This window comes from Pongo pygmaeus, chromosome 5 (genome assembly GCF_028885625.2).
Source record: "Pongo pygmaeus isolate AG05252 chromosome 5, NHGRI_mPonPyg2-v2.0_pri, whole genome shotgun sequence".
Lineage (NCBI taxonomy): Eukaryota > Metazoa > Chordata > Mammalia > Primates > Hominidae > Pongo > Pongo pygmaeus.
In genome coordinates this window covers 139,303,095-139,319,916 of record NC_072378.2, presented here as the reverse complement: position 1 = coordinate 139,319,916, position 16,822 = coordinate 139,303,095, and the positions used below count along the sequence as shown (strand labels likewise).

Here is a 16,822-nt window from a genome sequence, read left to right as displayed (position 1 = left end):
TTATACAGATGCAATCATACTATACATCCTTCATTGTTTTTTTCTTATAATGTTGGGCATCTTTATAATTGATATGATTTGGCTGTGTCCCCACCCAAATCTCATCTTGAATTCTCACGTTTGTGGGAGGGACCTGGTGAGAGGTAATTGAATCATGGGGGCAGGTCTTTCTCATGCTTTCTCACGATAGTAAATAGTCTCACGAGATCTGATGGTATTGTAAGGGGAGTTTCCCTGCACAAGCTCTCTCTTTGCCTCCTGCCATCCGTGTAAGATGTGACTTGCTCCTCCTTGCCTTCCACCATGATTGTGAAGCCTCCCCAGCCATGTGGAACTGTAAGTCCATTAAACCTCTTTCTTTTGTAAATTGCCCAGTCTTGGTATGTCTTTGTCAGCAATGTGAAAATGGACTAATAGAATAATATATAGAGCTATCATATTTATGATTCAAGGTATTCCATAATATGATGTACCTTAATTTAACCAGTTTCTTATTGATGGATTTTGGGGTTCTTTTCTGGCTTTATCTTTAAAACACTGCTGCAGTGAACATGCTTGTATGTATATCTTTGTTTTGTACAAATAACCTAGAATCTTTGTTTTTGAAAATTCATTATTCAGGTACCCTTAGTTGCAGAGGAAAAAATAATGAAAATTATGCACTAATGCTTGTCATTAGCTTTCTAATTAAGAAATTACCTCTCAAACCACCCCTACCCCCCCAAACATACTCTGTCCCTGTCTTTCTCCCCCCCAACCCTGCCGCCTCTCTCTGTCGTGTGTCATTTCTTTCCAGATATTTGGGTATTGTAGCTGATAAATCAGTACAGTTGAATTACAGATATTAGTAAAGATACACCATTTAATGAAATTGGTCAAAGTAAATAGAACTCAAATCCTGACAAAGACATTGACAAGCAAGGGCAGATAATACTTGAAGGGCAAAAACTCTATGAGGGTGATAGCAATAGTAGGGGCTTTAAAAGATTATAGTTTTGGCCAGGCACAGTGGCTCCCAGAAGTGCTTCGGTAGGCCAAGGTGGGAGGATCACTTGAGGCCAGGAGTTCAAGGTTACAGTAAGCTATGAACTCACCACTGCACTTTAGCTTGGGTGACAAAGCGAGACCCTGTCTCCAAAAAAAAAGATTATGATTTCAAATTCAGCGGATTAGTAAGTGTCCTTGGGAGTAATTAATGATACTCATAACTATTTTTTGTAGAAGTGACCTTTTTCCTTTGCAATTGTGCTATGAAAGTCAAAAGTGAATGAAAGATGAACATCTCTGTCTTCCTCTGTTAGAGAACTCCATGGGAATGGGACCCTTGTCTTGCTCAGTACTGGATCTTGAGAGCCTGGAACCCTATAGGCCCTCAGTAAATGTTCACTGACTCAATTAGTGCTTTTTAATTTTGCCACCAAATTATACCCCTCAAAAAAGTAACATTATCTTTCTCCCTGCCCACCACCCCCTCAGATGGAGTCTTGCTCTGTTGCCCAGGCTGGAGTGCTGTGGCGTGATCTTGGCTCACTGCAACCTCCCCCTCCCAGGTTCAAGCAATTCTCCTGCTTCAGCCTCCCGAGTAGCTGGGATTACAGGCATGCACCACCATGTCTGCCTAATTTTTGTATTTTTAGTAGAGACGGGGTTTCACCATGTTGGCCAGGCTGCTCTCAAACTTCTGACCTCGTGAAGCGCCCGCCTCGGCCTTCCATTCCCAAAGTGTTGGGATTACAGGCATGAGCCACCACTTTATCTTTCATTTTTTGTTCTTTATACTCCATTTCCACTATTTCCTCTGTAAATTTTTAAGATAAAGCTCCAATTAACTGTTTTCCTCTTTATGGAATTTTAGTATTTATTTTGAATGGATTAACTTTAAGTGGATTTTTTCCCATGTTTAGCTATCTTTGGATAATAGGAACCTCCTGTATATTGTGGGTAATATTCTTTGAACTATAATAGTTGAGTCAGATGTTGATCAGTACTGTCAAATGTTGATCAATACTGTAAAAACTCAGCAAGTTCAGTTTAATAAGAATTTTGGGTGAATATTTTGTTTCTTTTCAAATCTTGTTGGACACATTTTTACTTTGTTTTTTGTAAACCTTTGGTTTTAATTGAAAACAATTAGTTTTCTACATAGACCCTCTTTTAAGGTAGTCTTACCGAATAAGTTTCATAAACCCTCTTAAGGTCTGCTTACTAAGTTTCCATTTTGTGAAGTGTTGGGGAAAAGTGGAGTTCATTTTGGAAATAGAACTTACTAGTTTTTTGATGCATATAATATCATTCAAGAAAAAACAAAGCACATCTTAAATTTTATCTTTCTACATATGTGTTGCTTATGCCTGTCTTTTAAATATGAATGAAAAAGTTACCATTTGTAGTTTTCCTTGAAGACGTAAAAGTCATGAACACTTGATTGTTTTTCATTTTCCATATTTTTTTCTTACAAGAATGATACTCTTCAAATAAAAGTTATTTTTGCTTTGATAAAGTTATTTATGAGGTTGGAACATTGAACCTTCTTTATTGAGTAACTTTCTAGATTTGTTTGCTGCTTGAAAGCAAAATAAGTTTTAAACTGTAAGACTTTAAGGGAGTATATATATTTCTGTAAGATTAATAACAGCCAGCAGTCACTTTTGAGACAATTTTTTAGTATATCAAGTATAATACTAAGAAAATAAGAGAAATTTAGGATGTGTAGGTAACAAAGCTAGAATAAAACCAAAGCTCTCAGAAAGAGGTTGTTTAGCAGGTACACTGTACTGAATTGAATCGGGGAACTTTCCAGATCCTTTGAAAGGATAGAAAGGTGAAACTTCTTCCAGTGTTTGCAAACTTAAAATAACTGTAGAATAAGCCGTAGGTCAGTGTGATCATACTGGGTTGTCTCTTTCAGACACACTTTTATACATGGAAATACTTTTTGCATAACAGCCCTTTTGGGGTTAACTTTAACGAATAATTTAGGCTCATGCTCTTCTTTTTCAGCCCTGATGCTCTGATGATGTCAGGGGCAGAGCAGAACCCACAGGAGGGAGGCAGGGTTGACACAGTGTTCCAGCAGGAGGCTAGGTTGGAACACTGCATCAGGTAAGAGTAAAACTACACCCCTGCCTCCGGAAAAATACAGTCTTAAAGACTAACATTTGTGGGTGGGCAGGCAGCTCTTTGTTGGAGTACTTATTTGGAGCAAAGTTGAAGGAGGTACAGTTTATTTCTAGACTGAATGGTTGTCCATAGACTCTTGGTTTCTAGAACATAGGAAAGAAGCAATGAGTAATTTTGCTCATTTATCCCAGAAACAATTTTTGGATTTTCTAGGACAGCAATTTTTCAAACTTTTAAATCTTTTTTTGTTTGGTTGGTTTTTGTTGTTGTTGTCGTCGTTGTTTATTTCAATGTGGAACAAACTTTTAAATCTTAAGACCCCTTTAGGCATTCTTAAAATTTGTGGACCCCAAGAGTCTTCATTTACATGGGTTAAATCTGTCAATACTTACATTATTAGAAATTAAAACTGGTTAATTTTTGTTTTTACTTTATGTAAAAAAGCAATAACAAATCCATTACCTATTGGCATAAATATTTTTAGGAAAATAACCGTATTCTCCAAAATTAAAGAAAAAATTGTAAAAGGGGTGGCATTATTTTACATTTTTGCAAATTTCTTTTACATCTGTCTTAATAGAAGACAACGAAATTGTCATATTTGCTTCCGCATTGTCTGTTGGATATGTTGTTTTGTTTGAGGTATACCAGGGGTCTAAAAACTAAGCCCTGTGAGATAGATCCAGCCTACTGCTCATTTTTGACTAGCCCACAAGCTGAGAATATTTTTTCTTTTTAACTGTTGAAATCAAAAGAATAATATTTTATTACACATTAAAAATTGTATGAAATTCAAATTTCAGTGTCCATAAAAATTGTATTAGAACACAGCAGTGCTCATCATTTATTTATGAATTGTTTAGGACTGCCTTTGCACCATAATGGTGGAGTTGAATTGCTGCAACAGATACCTTATAGCCACAAAACCTAAAATAGTTACTATCTGGCCTACTATAGAAAAAAAGTTTCCAAATTAAATCTAGCCTTACACAATAAAAGGAAGGACTATTTCATGGCTTTTTCGGATAACGTAATTATTCTTTGGTACTACATCAAAGCACAAATGGTAATTTCTTAAAGGTTACTTGCAGTGTGGAAGCTGAAGCCACTTTAATGCATTTTTTTGTACTTTAACTTGATTTTATACCATAATGCATTGGATATTTGTAAAATATCAGTTCATTGAGTTACACACATCTTTCAGATGTTGACATCTTTCATTATAAAATATTTAAAAAGTGTATTTGCTGATTTCACAACATATCAAGCCTTTAAGTGCTGGAAGCTCTTGAGATTATGGACGTGGATATACATTTTCCAAAATTTGAGTTTTCGCTTGAAACCTTCAGCATTGTCATTAGTAACCATTGGAAACAAATACTGAAAACATTGCTTTCCTTGAAATGACAAGCTCACTTTGTTCATTTTTGAGAAAATGCCTGCTCAATACCCAAGTCCGAATTATTATAGATTATCAGCTGTTCTTTCAGGAAAAATGGTGTTCCACAAAAAAAGTGGTTTGTTCAGCTTACAACTGAATCACACAAGTACTTTTCTGTGAGACAACCATTGTACTTTCATATGCAGCAGAAATGCTGTGTGTATGTATTTCCCATTTTGACACATAGAGGAAGATATGTTTTTAGGGCTGAGATTTAGTAAAATTAATTTGTACTGCTTCATGAACATTCATAAGTGAGATCAGCATGCATATTTATTTTCATTTATTTATATTTAATGCTTATGTATGTGGGGGGGTAAGGAATACAATAACTGTAAGTGAAGAGTACAATAACTATATTTTATCGCCACTGCCTTGATTCAGTGCAAATGTGAACATGGGAAAAGCATTATTACAAGAATAGTTTTCACCTTTCAGGTCTCTCAAAGAGTCTTGGGACTCTTAGAAAGGAGTCTGTGGTCCACAGTTTGAGGTCTACAACTCTAGGAAAATAACTATTGAAATAGTGGTAAAGTATAATTATTTGGGTGACTAGCATTTCACTTTGCAGCCTCAAGCAGCTAGACCCACTGCAGCTTTGTACCAGTGAACCAGAAATATTCCCAGAATCTGTCCCAAATCATAACTGCCCTGAGGTGGAGGTGTGGTACAGCTTGGCCCTAAATTTGTCAGTAGAAGAAAATCATGAGAACTGTGGTCTTGAAAGCCCAACCAGGACTTCCAGATTGCCTTAAGATTGATGTTTAAAAATAAAGTAATGGAGTCTTGCTTTAAATAAATTCTTTCGAAAATTAGTCATCTTGTAGTTAATACTGTTTTAATTCTGTTTATTTTCTTCAATACTCACCTGCTTTGGGGAATCCCTTGAAGATGCTTCTTTATTATTCTCCTAGTAGACTTTCACTTTCAGTGTATTATCATATTTATAGCTACTGTTTCCCTTTCCCTTTGTTATCACTGGGGATAAAGTTTCATAATTTTTTTTTTCTCACTGAAAACTATCCAATGAGGAATTTGCTACTATTGTTTATCCTAAATAATTTTTTCCTAAGTTCTTCTCTAAGAACTTTGAGTTGAGGTCTTTGTAGAATAATACGTGAAGTCTTCCTACTTCTGTACTACCCAGACACTTCTATCGAGAAGATATAGGACTTAAAGAAATAATTTCTGATCTTAGAAAACAAAAATCAATCAGAATACAATTCTGGATTACAGATTAGAACTTGCAATGTGGTATAATTATAAAGATATAACGTCTGGGTAAGTAAAAAGGAAATATTTTGAGGGAGGCATGTAGCAGAATAGCAGAAAGGACATTTTGAGAACTTTTTAAACTGTCAGTACTTAATTGTGGTCCTAGGAAAATGACAGTAAAGGTGAATGAAGTTAAATAAAAAAGAATACACAAGGCAACTTGATTTAGTAAATACCTGAGTGCCCGTATGTATTAGGCCCTATGTTAGGCACTAAAACTTAAAGGATTTACTAATGAATAGATTGAAAAGTTAAAAGCTATACATTGCTAGGTTATATTATATGGATGTCTATTTAGAAATCTGAAGTATAGTGCTAACATTTAATGGCAGCTGTCTTTCTGATGGAGAAACTCAGGTGCTGTTTTATTCAACTTGCCCATGGTCAGACACGATGATATTCGAATGATATTTTTGATATGAGTTCTAAACCAATTAGGTACTCCCTGTTGACTGGGGTTATATTCAAAGCCAGCTTGGAAGAATTGGAATGAGAGTTTAGTGACCTTTGAAATTCCTCCTGTTTTTAAACATAATTTAGAGTTATTTTAAATTAAGCTTAACTATGCTTAAAAGTAGAATATGATACCTCAAAGTACTTTAAAAACCGTTTTGAAATACTATAATGGATTTGTAACTATCTCAGTTAAGTCTGTAAGTGCCAGTGAGCTTAATAATAAAAGTTAAGTTTCATACAGGGCTTATTGACTTTCCTTTTTTCCCGTGGCTGGGGACTTTCTCCTTTTACTGTGTGCCTTGGAAGTATATGCTGTTTTTTTGTTAACAAGGGAGATTTTTAGAGGATATGTGAGTGAATTAGTATAAATTGGCAGTTCCCAAAGTATATTCCAAGGGAATACTGAAGGATTTTATTTGATGAAAAGGATGTGTGTCTGGACAAAAAAAAGTGATTTAAACAAAGCTTATTTACTTTGAGACATCACAAGTCTTGATATACAAATGTGCATACGGATGCTCCAACAGAGAATTATTGTTTCCCCAAACTTACTTGAGCAGAAAACCTAATTTTTCAAAGCCACCTTACTGATTAGTATTCCATGGAATAGAATACACTTTGGGAAACTGGTATGAATCTATTTCTATTATCAGAAAATGATTTTAAAGCATGCGACCTATTGCAATATTATTATGTATAACCTTCTTCTTTTGATTCCTAACTAGATTTTATTTTCATGAAAAGCTGTTGTTTTGGGTAGACCATAAGTAGCAGGAATAAGTAATGTCTGTTAAAATGCTTACTCTGAGAACATGAGGAAAGGAGATTTAGATTATATATTACTACTTGTGAAAATCATCTGTTAGTTTTTTTTTAAATAAGTAAATATGCCTAAAATAAACTACAATGTAGTCTTTATAGAGAATTTCTCTATTTTTAAATTGCAGATGTTGGAGATCAGCCAGGTGAGGTAGGTTATTCAGGCTCTCCTGCTGAAGCTCCTCCAAGCAAGTCACCATCGATGCCGTCACTAAACCAGACATGGCCTGAGCTGAATCAGAGCAGTGAGGTTAGCAAAGCTTTCCTTTTCTTTCATTAAAAGTTAACTCTTTTAAGGTAAGATGTTCCAAAGAGGGTAATTTCAATCTGTCTCTTCCAGCATGCATGCATAATTGAGAGAACATATCAGATATACTATGATAAATGTTTGTAATTATGTGACTTTTTCGAGGTTTTCAAAGTATATATGCTGTCGTTTGATTTCCACCACTTATCCCCATTAAAACCTTGTGAGTTTAGAGAGGCAGATTCAGAAAGTTTAACCATCAAAAGGTAAATGACTTGGCCAAGATCTCATATCCAGTGAGGGACGAGAGCTAGGATTTGAACGTAAGTCCTTTGATATCTAGTCAACTGCCACATCCACCATGTCACACTGCCTTCTCAGTCCTGTAAACAAGGTATGTAATAGTACATTTGGGATCTTAGCATTGGAAATGATAAGTGACTGATTCAGTTTCCATATGAAGAAAGTATGTTTTACAACCTCAAAACTCTGTATAATTAGTTTTCTTCAATATAGAATGTTGAGCCATATTAACTGCATTAAAGATGTGTCATATATGACCAAGCACAGTATGCAAAATGGAATTTGGGACAGATGCACTGTTCCCCAATTTCTTTGAAACTCTATTATGTAAAGCATCAAAAGGGCCACTGATTAGAATAAGGGAAGAGGACCTGAGGCCCTGCCTCCCCTAAAACACCTGCTTAGGCCCCTCTGTTAAATTTTAGTGCCCTGGAGAGCTCCATTTGGAAACCACTGCTCTAGCCTATTAGAGCGGTTTTCTTTGTGAACAAGTTATGTTTTTTTCTTATTTTTTTTTCTTTTTGTAGCATGTAGGAAATGCTAAAAATACAAAAGTTTGTTCACTTTCAGGAAGAAGTTTTAAGCTTCTGTCCTTTCCATGCCTTTTAAAGCCAGAAAAATGCTGGATTAAAGAGCATGCTAGTTATTAATAATTTTGGACAGTTGGAAAACAGAAGTAACTGGTGGTTTTATACTATTTCCTGCTTTATGACATAATTGCAGCCAAGATACTTGTGTCTGAGACATTATAACATCACACCATCCATCCTACTATGGGATGCAAAACCATTAATACAAGTGTTTTTCTAGATGAAGGGATTAAACCTTGAAAGACTTTGCTAATAGAGAGGGTTTATGGAAAGTAAGGTAATCGTTGTTGAGACACTACTATTTTTGCTGCATCTATTCATTTTGTGTCTTTTTTAAAAACCAGTATTACATTACAAGAATATTTGTATTCCATTGATATCAGTTTGTAAATAAAAACAATTCTTTCTAAAGCATCTCGAATCTAAAGCCCATGTTCATTCTAAATAAAATCGTATGTGATCATTAGAGGCAGAAATGGAAGTCCCTTCTAAATTCAGGTAGTAGTACTTGCATTTTCCCTACTTAAATATTCCCATCAAGTTTTATTTATAGTATTTGGTAATGAGGTCATGAATGTCATAATTCTTTTTTGATATGTGAAAAATCAAAATGTTAATAAATCATTGATTTTGAGACATCTAATGATATTTCTAAAAATATCTAGTTAGGATATGGAATTTAGATTACATTTTAATTGTCTTCCACAAAGCACTAGTAATCTTTCAACATAGATTTATTTAGCACCTGTGGTTACAGATGAGACAGTATAGGAGATGACCCTAATAATTTCTAACCTTTATGGAGCACTTTTGATATGTCAGTTCTGTTTAAAAAACAATGCAAAAACAAACTCTTTATGTATATTAACTCCTTTAGTCCTCTGAACAATCTTATGAGGTAGATAATATGTTACAGACGGAGAAACCGAAGCACAGAGAAGTTATATAACTTGCCCAAGTTTGCACAGCATAACTGGGATTCCAGTAGTCTGGTTCCACAGCTGTGAGCCCTTAAAAATTAAGTATGAAGATAAGAGAGTCCCTTTGTCCTCCAGGTAACTTACATGCAGTCTCGTGAAACTAAGTTAAACTTCATGCCACCCAAATGAGGTACACAAGTAAATACCTTCTTTTTGGCAAAAATCTTCTGTAAACTTTTCTTCACAGTTAGATAATTAGGATTTTAAAACTTCCTTCTGTGTCCCTGTAACAATAATTATTGAGGAAAAAACTAATTATATTAACAGATATTGATAAATAACTTTCCTGAAGTGATGCCACATGATAAAAGTAATTATTGTGGGATTTTTAATTCATGAAATACTTTGGACCAGTATTTCTCAGAATATCTTAATTTTCATATGAAAACTAATCTGTAGGAAAAGTCGTTGAATTATTATATTAGCCATTTTTGTAGGTAATTTTCACCAGTGTGCTCATTTGCTAATATTTAACTTTTACATATCTTCTCAACTTAAATGTCACTATTTTAAATAGTAAGTTGAACTTTGAAGCATAAAAATGTATACTTTCCCAAAGAGGATTTTGGTTTATGGGGTAGTTTTGTCTTTGTGTAAATATTCGTGTGTATACATTGTATGTGTGTAGATGTTTTTTCCTCTTTAGAGGATAACTGATAATTCTTAAGAATCAGATTTAAATGATAATTTTAATGCAATTTTGATGTAAAAATTCTATACCATTTTATTACTAAGATCTCCAAAACAAATGGAATTTACTATAATTAATATTGACTTATCACTCCACCTGTTTTAAGAGGTATGATGTTTTTTTGTGTACCTCTTTTAGAAGAGTAGTATTTCATATCAAAATACATCTTCTGTATATAACTCATGCTCAGATGCTTGATTTGCTCTCATTGTGGCCGCATTCTGATTTTTCTAGCATGGGGTAGGGAGTGGGGAAGCGGGGGTGTCTGATTGGCAGTTCTGTCTTGTGGTCTGGCATGGCCCTGTTTGTAGTGCTGATTGCAGGGGTTGACTTGCTACAGATTGACATAAGCTTTACATATATTAATTCCAGAATTCTTTGCATTTTATCTCAATTATATTTTATTAAATATCTATACATATGTGTAAAATATGTGCACGTACATAATAGAATCATCTTTCAGGGGTCGCACTGGCAAGTCGCACTGACTTGCTTTGTTTTTAACAAAACTTTGATTCATTAGGATCACAAAATCAGTACATTAACATTTGAATGTTCAAAGAAGGATTTGATGTTATTCTTTCTTTCTTTAGTCAAGGCATGCCTCTTTAGCATTTTTACTTGGTGGACATTTATATCACTTAGACTTTGTTCCTGTATTGTGTTTTATTTTAATTCTGTAAGGCTTTAAATCTCTTCCATAGAGATTGCAATAAATCATTACTATACTTTTGATTGTGAAGCTCCTTACCTTATATTACAAGATGACCCAGAATAAATATAAAATGTTGATGGAAAAATAGAAATTACTGAATTTTGTTAAACCAATGAAACACAACTTGCAGTGCAACCTCTGAATTACTTTGCTAAATCTTCTCCAGTGATCTTTTACTCCATCTTTCTCATCATGCTGACTTGTCTCTCCTCTGTCTGTTCAGCAGTGGGAGACATTTAGTGAACGCTCTTCAAGCTCACAAACTCTGACCCAATTTGATTCTAACATTGCACCAGCTGATCCTGTAAGTCAATCACTTAGCTTGCTTGTTTGAGATTAATTTTATTAACCCAAATTTCCATTCATTATCGTTTTTAGCTGATATGCATGATTCAGTGGAGTGCTTAGAGGGAAGTGGCGGCAGGCTTTTCAGTTTTTGTGTGCTTAATGGTGGGAAAGACATTTTTTGCCATTCCTTTTTTCTAGTTATTTTGTTGAGAGAAAACTACGTTTTTAAAATCTGGTACATGTGTCTAGAGAAGCATTTTTTGTGACAATCTATTTGGTTAACCTTAACATTTGCTAATTAAGTGTATATTTTATATACATACTGTTTATTTCAGTGTAGTGACACTTTATGTATTATTTGTATGCTTACACATCATGTAATATGTCCTACATATGTAACTATTTATGCAATGTCATCTTTTATTTTGACATGCCAAATGACATGGCTTTTATTTAATTTGTATGTTGAGTCCTGTTAGAGAGAATCAAGTTCAGCAATACAAGATGTTGGTCAAATATTCCCCTTATGCAAAGGAGCCTCTGTCTTGTCTTCTTGTGGCTTACTGTGTTGCTTTGAAAATGCTACAAAGTTCACATCCTGATTTAAAAAATAAATTCTGTCCCCATAGAGTTAATTTAATATATGCTACACCTGTCCCTTGGGTTTTTTGAAAACCTTAGCTGTTAGTCGTTCTTCTCCCTGTTCACTTCTCTGCTTTTTCTTTTTCTTTCTCTCTTTTTTTTTTAAAGACAAGGATGTGCTAATGAGCACTTTCCAAAAAGAAAAGAGGGTATAAGCAGAAAGTGAAGAAATGTGTAAAGGCAGAATTTTAAAAATGAGCTGAGTAGAAAGATATGGAGAAAATGACATAAGTCATTCTTTCTAGGTGATCTGATCAAAGACAGCATTTATTAATTAAATGTAAAAATGGTCTTGTCATCTAAAGAGATTTTGAAGAAGTGGCATTTAAAGATAAGGTGTACCTTTAGCAGTTAATGGGCCTTTGATGTGGTTTGTTTTTTGTGTTTGTTTTTTGAGATGGAGCCTTGCTCTGTTGCCCAGGCTGGAGTGCAGTGGTGCGATCTCAGCTCACTGCAACCTCTGCCTCCTGGGTTCAACCGATTCTCCTACCTTAGCCTCCCAAGTAGCTGGGACTACAGGTGTCTGCCACCACGCCTGGCTAATTTGTGTGTGTGTGTGTGTGTGTGTGTGTGTGTGTGTGTATTTTAGTAGAGGCAGGGTTTCACCATGTTGGCCAGGCTGATCTTGAACTCCTGACCTCCAGTGATCCACCCACCTCGGCTTCCCAAAGTGCTGGGATTACAGGCGTGAGCCACCATGCCTGGCCTGATGTGTTTTATCATTTTAAAGAATTTATATGAAATCTAGAGGCTGTTGTTATATTTATTGAATTCAAACAGATAATGTACTTTTTAAAATGTTTATTTTATAGTCTATTAAGTATTCAAGGACCAGTTGATTGTAGATTATCTCTGCCTTTTGCTTCTCATTTCTTGCTACATTTAAGGCATTTATTCTTTATTTTAGTCTCTGAAAAATGTAGGAGAAATACAAGGCAATGATTGAAAACTTTGCTGCTTATTGGCAGCTATAACTAAGATCTCTTAGGAATTGACAAGTTCTGTAAATTAGAAGTTTTACCTTTGTTTTCTTTTTAAGTTTAAAGTTTTACCTTTAAGCTTTAAGTTTTGCTTCTCTATATTATTCCTGTCTCATTATTGTACAGTTAAGCTAATATGAAAGTACTCTATATGGGAGGGAAGGTTTGATGTAGCAATAAAGAAACTATTATATTCTCTAACCCTTAAAAAATAGTGACAATAATCACTCATAGTATTATGATTCTTTGTCAGGCCAGGCAAGAACATTATGTATAAAAATCTAGAACTCAGAAACAAAAGAAATTGACCTACGACTGACAGGAAATGTAGAGAAATAGTTGGTTGAATAGCAGTGATATTATTGACATTTCTTGGAAATAATATTCAAATTTGCAGCTCTAGTGTCTAAAATTATGTGGCTCATTACTTTGTTATCTCTAGTGTGTCAAGAGGCTCTAGGAAAATAGAGTGATTAATTTGCATTTTAAACTTGAATTTAGACCTCTGAATTGGATTTTAAAAAATTGTCATTCTTAAATATTTATGTTTATAATCTAATGCCTAGAAATACCTTATTTATTTTATGGTGGCAAACTTAAATCTGAACTTTGTTTCCCAACCAGTATTCTTACTTTAAATTTTCAGTTAGAAGAGTAGCCTGCTTTCTCTTAGTTGTGTCCTACAGTGTCTAAGTTTCTTAACATTCATTTAATGCTTACCTGAAGTATTACCCATCTACAGACCCACTACAGCCTGTAGCCACAATCCCACATGATCCTTTTAAAGGCTTTATATAAATAAAGATTATAAGTAAGTGAATAAGGCACATTCAGATTACAAGGGAATCACCTGGGGGGAAAAACTCTACTCTTCTATTATGAATTTAACATTTCTTACAGTATTGGAAATATTTAACAGACTATTAAAAAGAAACTAAATTACAATAATTAGCCATTTGCTCAGTAAAAGTCTGTGCAAAGTTCCAAACTGGTCTGTAGCATTTAGAGACAACCACTACACAGTGCAGTGACCCCATTTGCAAACCAGATGGTTAGTTATTAAGCTTTCATAGTTCTGATGAAATTGAGATTCTGATGGTCTTGTTTCCAGAAACTTGATCTCTTTTCTTGAACTGCTTGTCAATTAGTAGTCTTTGGTGGAATCGGCTTCTGCTAGGATATACATGAATGAAAACACTAGGAAAATTGTAGGCGGATGAGAAGTGTAATGCGTTAATTAGTCTTTGCTGTGATTGATTGCACTGCAAATATATGAAAATGCTAGTTAACATTCCCAGCTGTTCCAAGCTTTATAAATCTGATTTTATATACACATACACATACATCGAATATAGATTAGATGAGTGTTATGAATTAAAGCATCTAAGAAGTTTTTCTTTTTTAAAATTCCTAATTTGCTTTGTATTTGGAATAAGAACTTATTTTCTCATGAACTATCATTTTTTTCTCCTTTGATCTTGCCCTATAAAGGTAAATTCTTATTTTCTTAACAGTTATTTCTGGTATTAAATGTAAATTAAGAAAATAGTAGAGTTGCTCCTAAAGCCATGTTTTTATAACCAACATATAACTTAATATCTTAAAGGTATTCTTATAAATACTTTCCTGAGAATGACTTATTATTATATGACAAATCTAAACTTTCATCCATCTATAATGTTAATATTATTTGTAACTATAATTTTTGAGTTGTAGGGCAAATGTTAGGTTGATTGGTTAAGTACATGAACCCTGTCCAGATTCTCCCTGGTGTAGGGGCAAGAAATTACTTTGAATGAATTTGTTAGTATAATAGATGTAAAGAATTTGTTACAAGTTGTTTGAATTCAGAGATGAGCATAAGGCAAGGAGATATGTCAGATAATAGAGGGTATGCTGGAACTTCGCTTTCTCTAGCAAGGGCTTGGTGTTAGCACAGTACTGTCTCACCAGAACAGTTTCCAACTTAAACTGAAAGGCCATTATCCTCCACACTAAATTATAAACTTAATTCATTACTAGATATTCAAAATTTAGGATCTCAAATTCAGTCTTTAGCAGCCGCATATACAGTGTGTGAACTGACCCCTCATAGAAGGAGCTGGGCCCCCTTGGTGATGTTTCTCAGCTGGTCTATTGCTGTTAAGCCGGGTGCTTGATCTGGTTCTGGTTTCTGCCCTGGGAGTCTCAGTCCCCAAGATCAGGCCTACCTGTGTCCCAGGTACACCTCTCTTTTTCTGAGAGGCTACCATTGTCTTCATTCTCTCATCCTTTCTTTTGTGCTTTCATTCTAGTCAGAAGTCTTTACTATCAATTCCTTTAGTGCTCTAACTAGACTCTCATGAAGTTTAGAAATATCAACTGTATTACAGTAATGAAAAAGGTTTAAGAAAAGTATTAGCTTGTTAGAATGGGAGTCTTGTTCCTCTTAAAAAAAATGGATTCCTTTGTGGCAGTTTCATGCTAAATTTTGAGACAATCAAATTGAAACACTTTGAATTAATCCATAGGAAGTTTGTATTGTGCCTACTATCACAATGTCATAGGCATCTCATTAACTTTGTTTTATAGGTTAAAGAAAGTGTCAAATTTTCTTGAGCAGTTTACTTAAAGTGAGTTTTCAGTCTGTTACTTAGTTTTTGGATTCTCGTGAAATAGTTTATTTTAACCTCAAGGCTCACATTTGCATAATTTTATCAGATCATTCCTCACTTTTTAATATTGTCTTGAACTGTGTTTTTATAAGAGCATTTTTTAAATGTAAATCTTACACACACACACACACACACACACTTTTTGAGATGTGGTCTAGCTCTGTCACCTAGGCTGAAATGATGTGGCATGATCACAGCTCACTGCAGGTTCCACTCCCCAGGCTCAAGGATCCTCCTACCTGGCTGGGCGCAGTGGCTCACGCCTGTAATCCCAGCACTTTTGTAGGCCGAGGCGGGCAGATCACAAGGTCAGGAGTTCGAGACCAGCCTAGCCAGCATGGTGAAACCCCGTCTCTACTAAAAATATAAAAATTAGCCGGGCGTGGTGGCAGGTGCCTATAATCCCAGCTACTTGGGAGGCTGAGGCAGGAGAATCGCTTGTACCTGGGAGGCGGAAGGTTGCAGTGAGCCAAGATCGTGCCACTGCACTCCAGCCTGGGCGACAGAGCAAGACTCCATCTCAAAAAAAAAAAAAAGGATCCTCCTACCTAAGCATCCTGAGTAGCTGGGACTGTAAGTCATGGGCCATGCCCAGATAAGTTTTATATTTTTTGAAGAGACAGGGTTTCACTATGTTGCTTAGGCTATTCTCTGGGCTCAAGTGATTCTCCTGCCTTGGCCTCCCAAAGTGCTGGCATTACAGGTGTGAGCCTCGGTGCCCAGCCTTCATGAAATCTTTAATCACTCCACTTAAAATGTTTTTTTTTTTAATTAAGCAGATACTAGGCATATATAGTGAGCTTGATTTTTAAATAGAATTCTAGAGCTTTTAACTTACAAAGCTTATTTTCATGCCTGCCTTAGTGTAAATGGGAAAGCCTGTCCACTGGTTTTTAGTTTTGTTTGTTTTGATTATTGCGTGGCATTAGCTTGACATTTTAATACAAATTCTTTATTTCCTCCCATTTGTCTCTAGGATACTGCTATTGTTCATCCAGTTCCCATTCGTATGACTCCAAGCAAAATCCACATGCAGGAAATGGAACTTAAAAGAACTGGCAGTGGTAAGGAAGCTGTTGCTGGTTTGTATTTTAGTTTTACATCAAACTGAAATATGTAAGTAATTATTCTGTCAAGGTTCAAATTTCTTTCATCGCTTATTTTTTAAGCTAGTACTTTCTACAATTATGTATATGTTCATGCATATTTATTTATGTTGCTGTTTTTAAAAGGAATTTATTTTAAATTACGGAGTTTTAAAATAAGGACATTTGAAAATGTGACATTTCTAATACCCTGTGGGTTTTTATGTTCACCCTTGTAAATTTACATTTAAAATATGTTAAAACTTTAACTGAAGAGATATATGTTAAAATAAATTTTGGCTTTGAAATTATATATTTTGCTTGAACTCTTGGAATGTCTCATTTTAGACTAAATGTTTCAGGGTTTCTCAAAGGTAGATTTTTTTTGTGTAAGTCAGCGTTATAAATTAACTTACTTTACAGTTTACATATGTAGTGTTTAAGTGTGCTACAGGAATAAAATTAAGTGTGAACATGCAAATAAACTTTTTCATTATAAACTATCTTCTATTGCAGAAAATAAAATTATAAATAAA

At 34.7% G+C, this 16,822-nt stretch overlaps 1 protein-coding gene across 8 annotated transcripts in view; it reads left to right on the top strand.

Moving 5' to 3' along the window:
- Window positions 1-16,822, top strand: part of REPS1 (RALBP1 associated Eps domain containing 1) — an 84,602-nt gene that overhangs the window by 51,497 nt on the left and 16,283 nt on the right. For 4 of the 8 annotated variants that reach the window (XM_063666657.1, XM_063666656.1, XM_054492693.2 and 1 more), the window contains exons 9-10: window positions 7,240-7,361; window positions 16,178-16,265. In XM_063666657.1, coding sequence (XP_063522727.1) covers window positions 7,240-7,361; window positions 16,178-16,265 — 210 coding nt within the window. Of the gene's footprint in view, window positions 1-7,239; window positions 7,362-10,860; window positions 10,942-16,177; window positions 16,266-16,822 lie in introns of all 8 variants that reach the window. The other 4 variants (XM_054492691.2, XM_054492690.2, XM_054492687.2 and 1 more) reach the window with 2 other exon arrangements.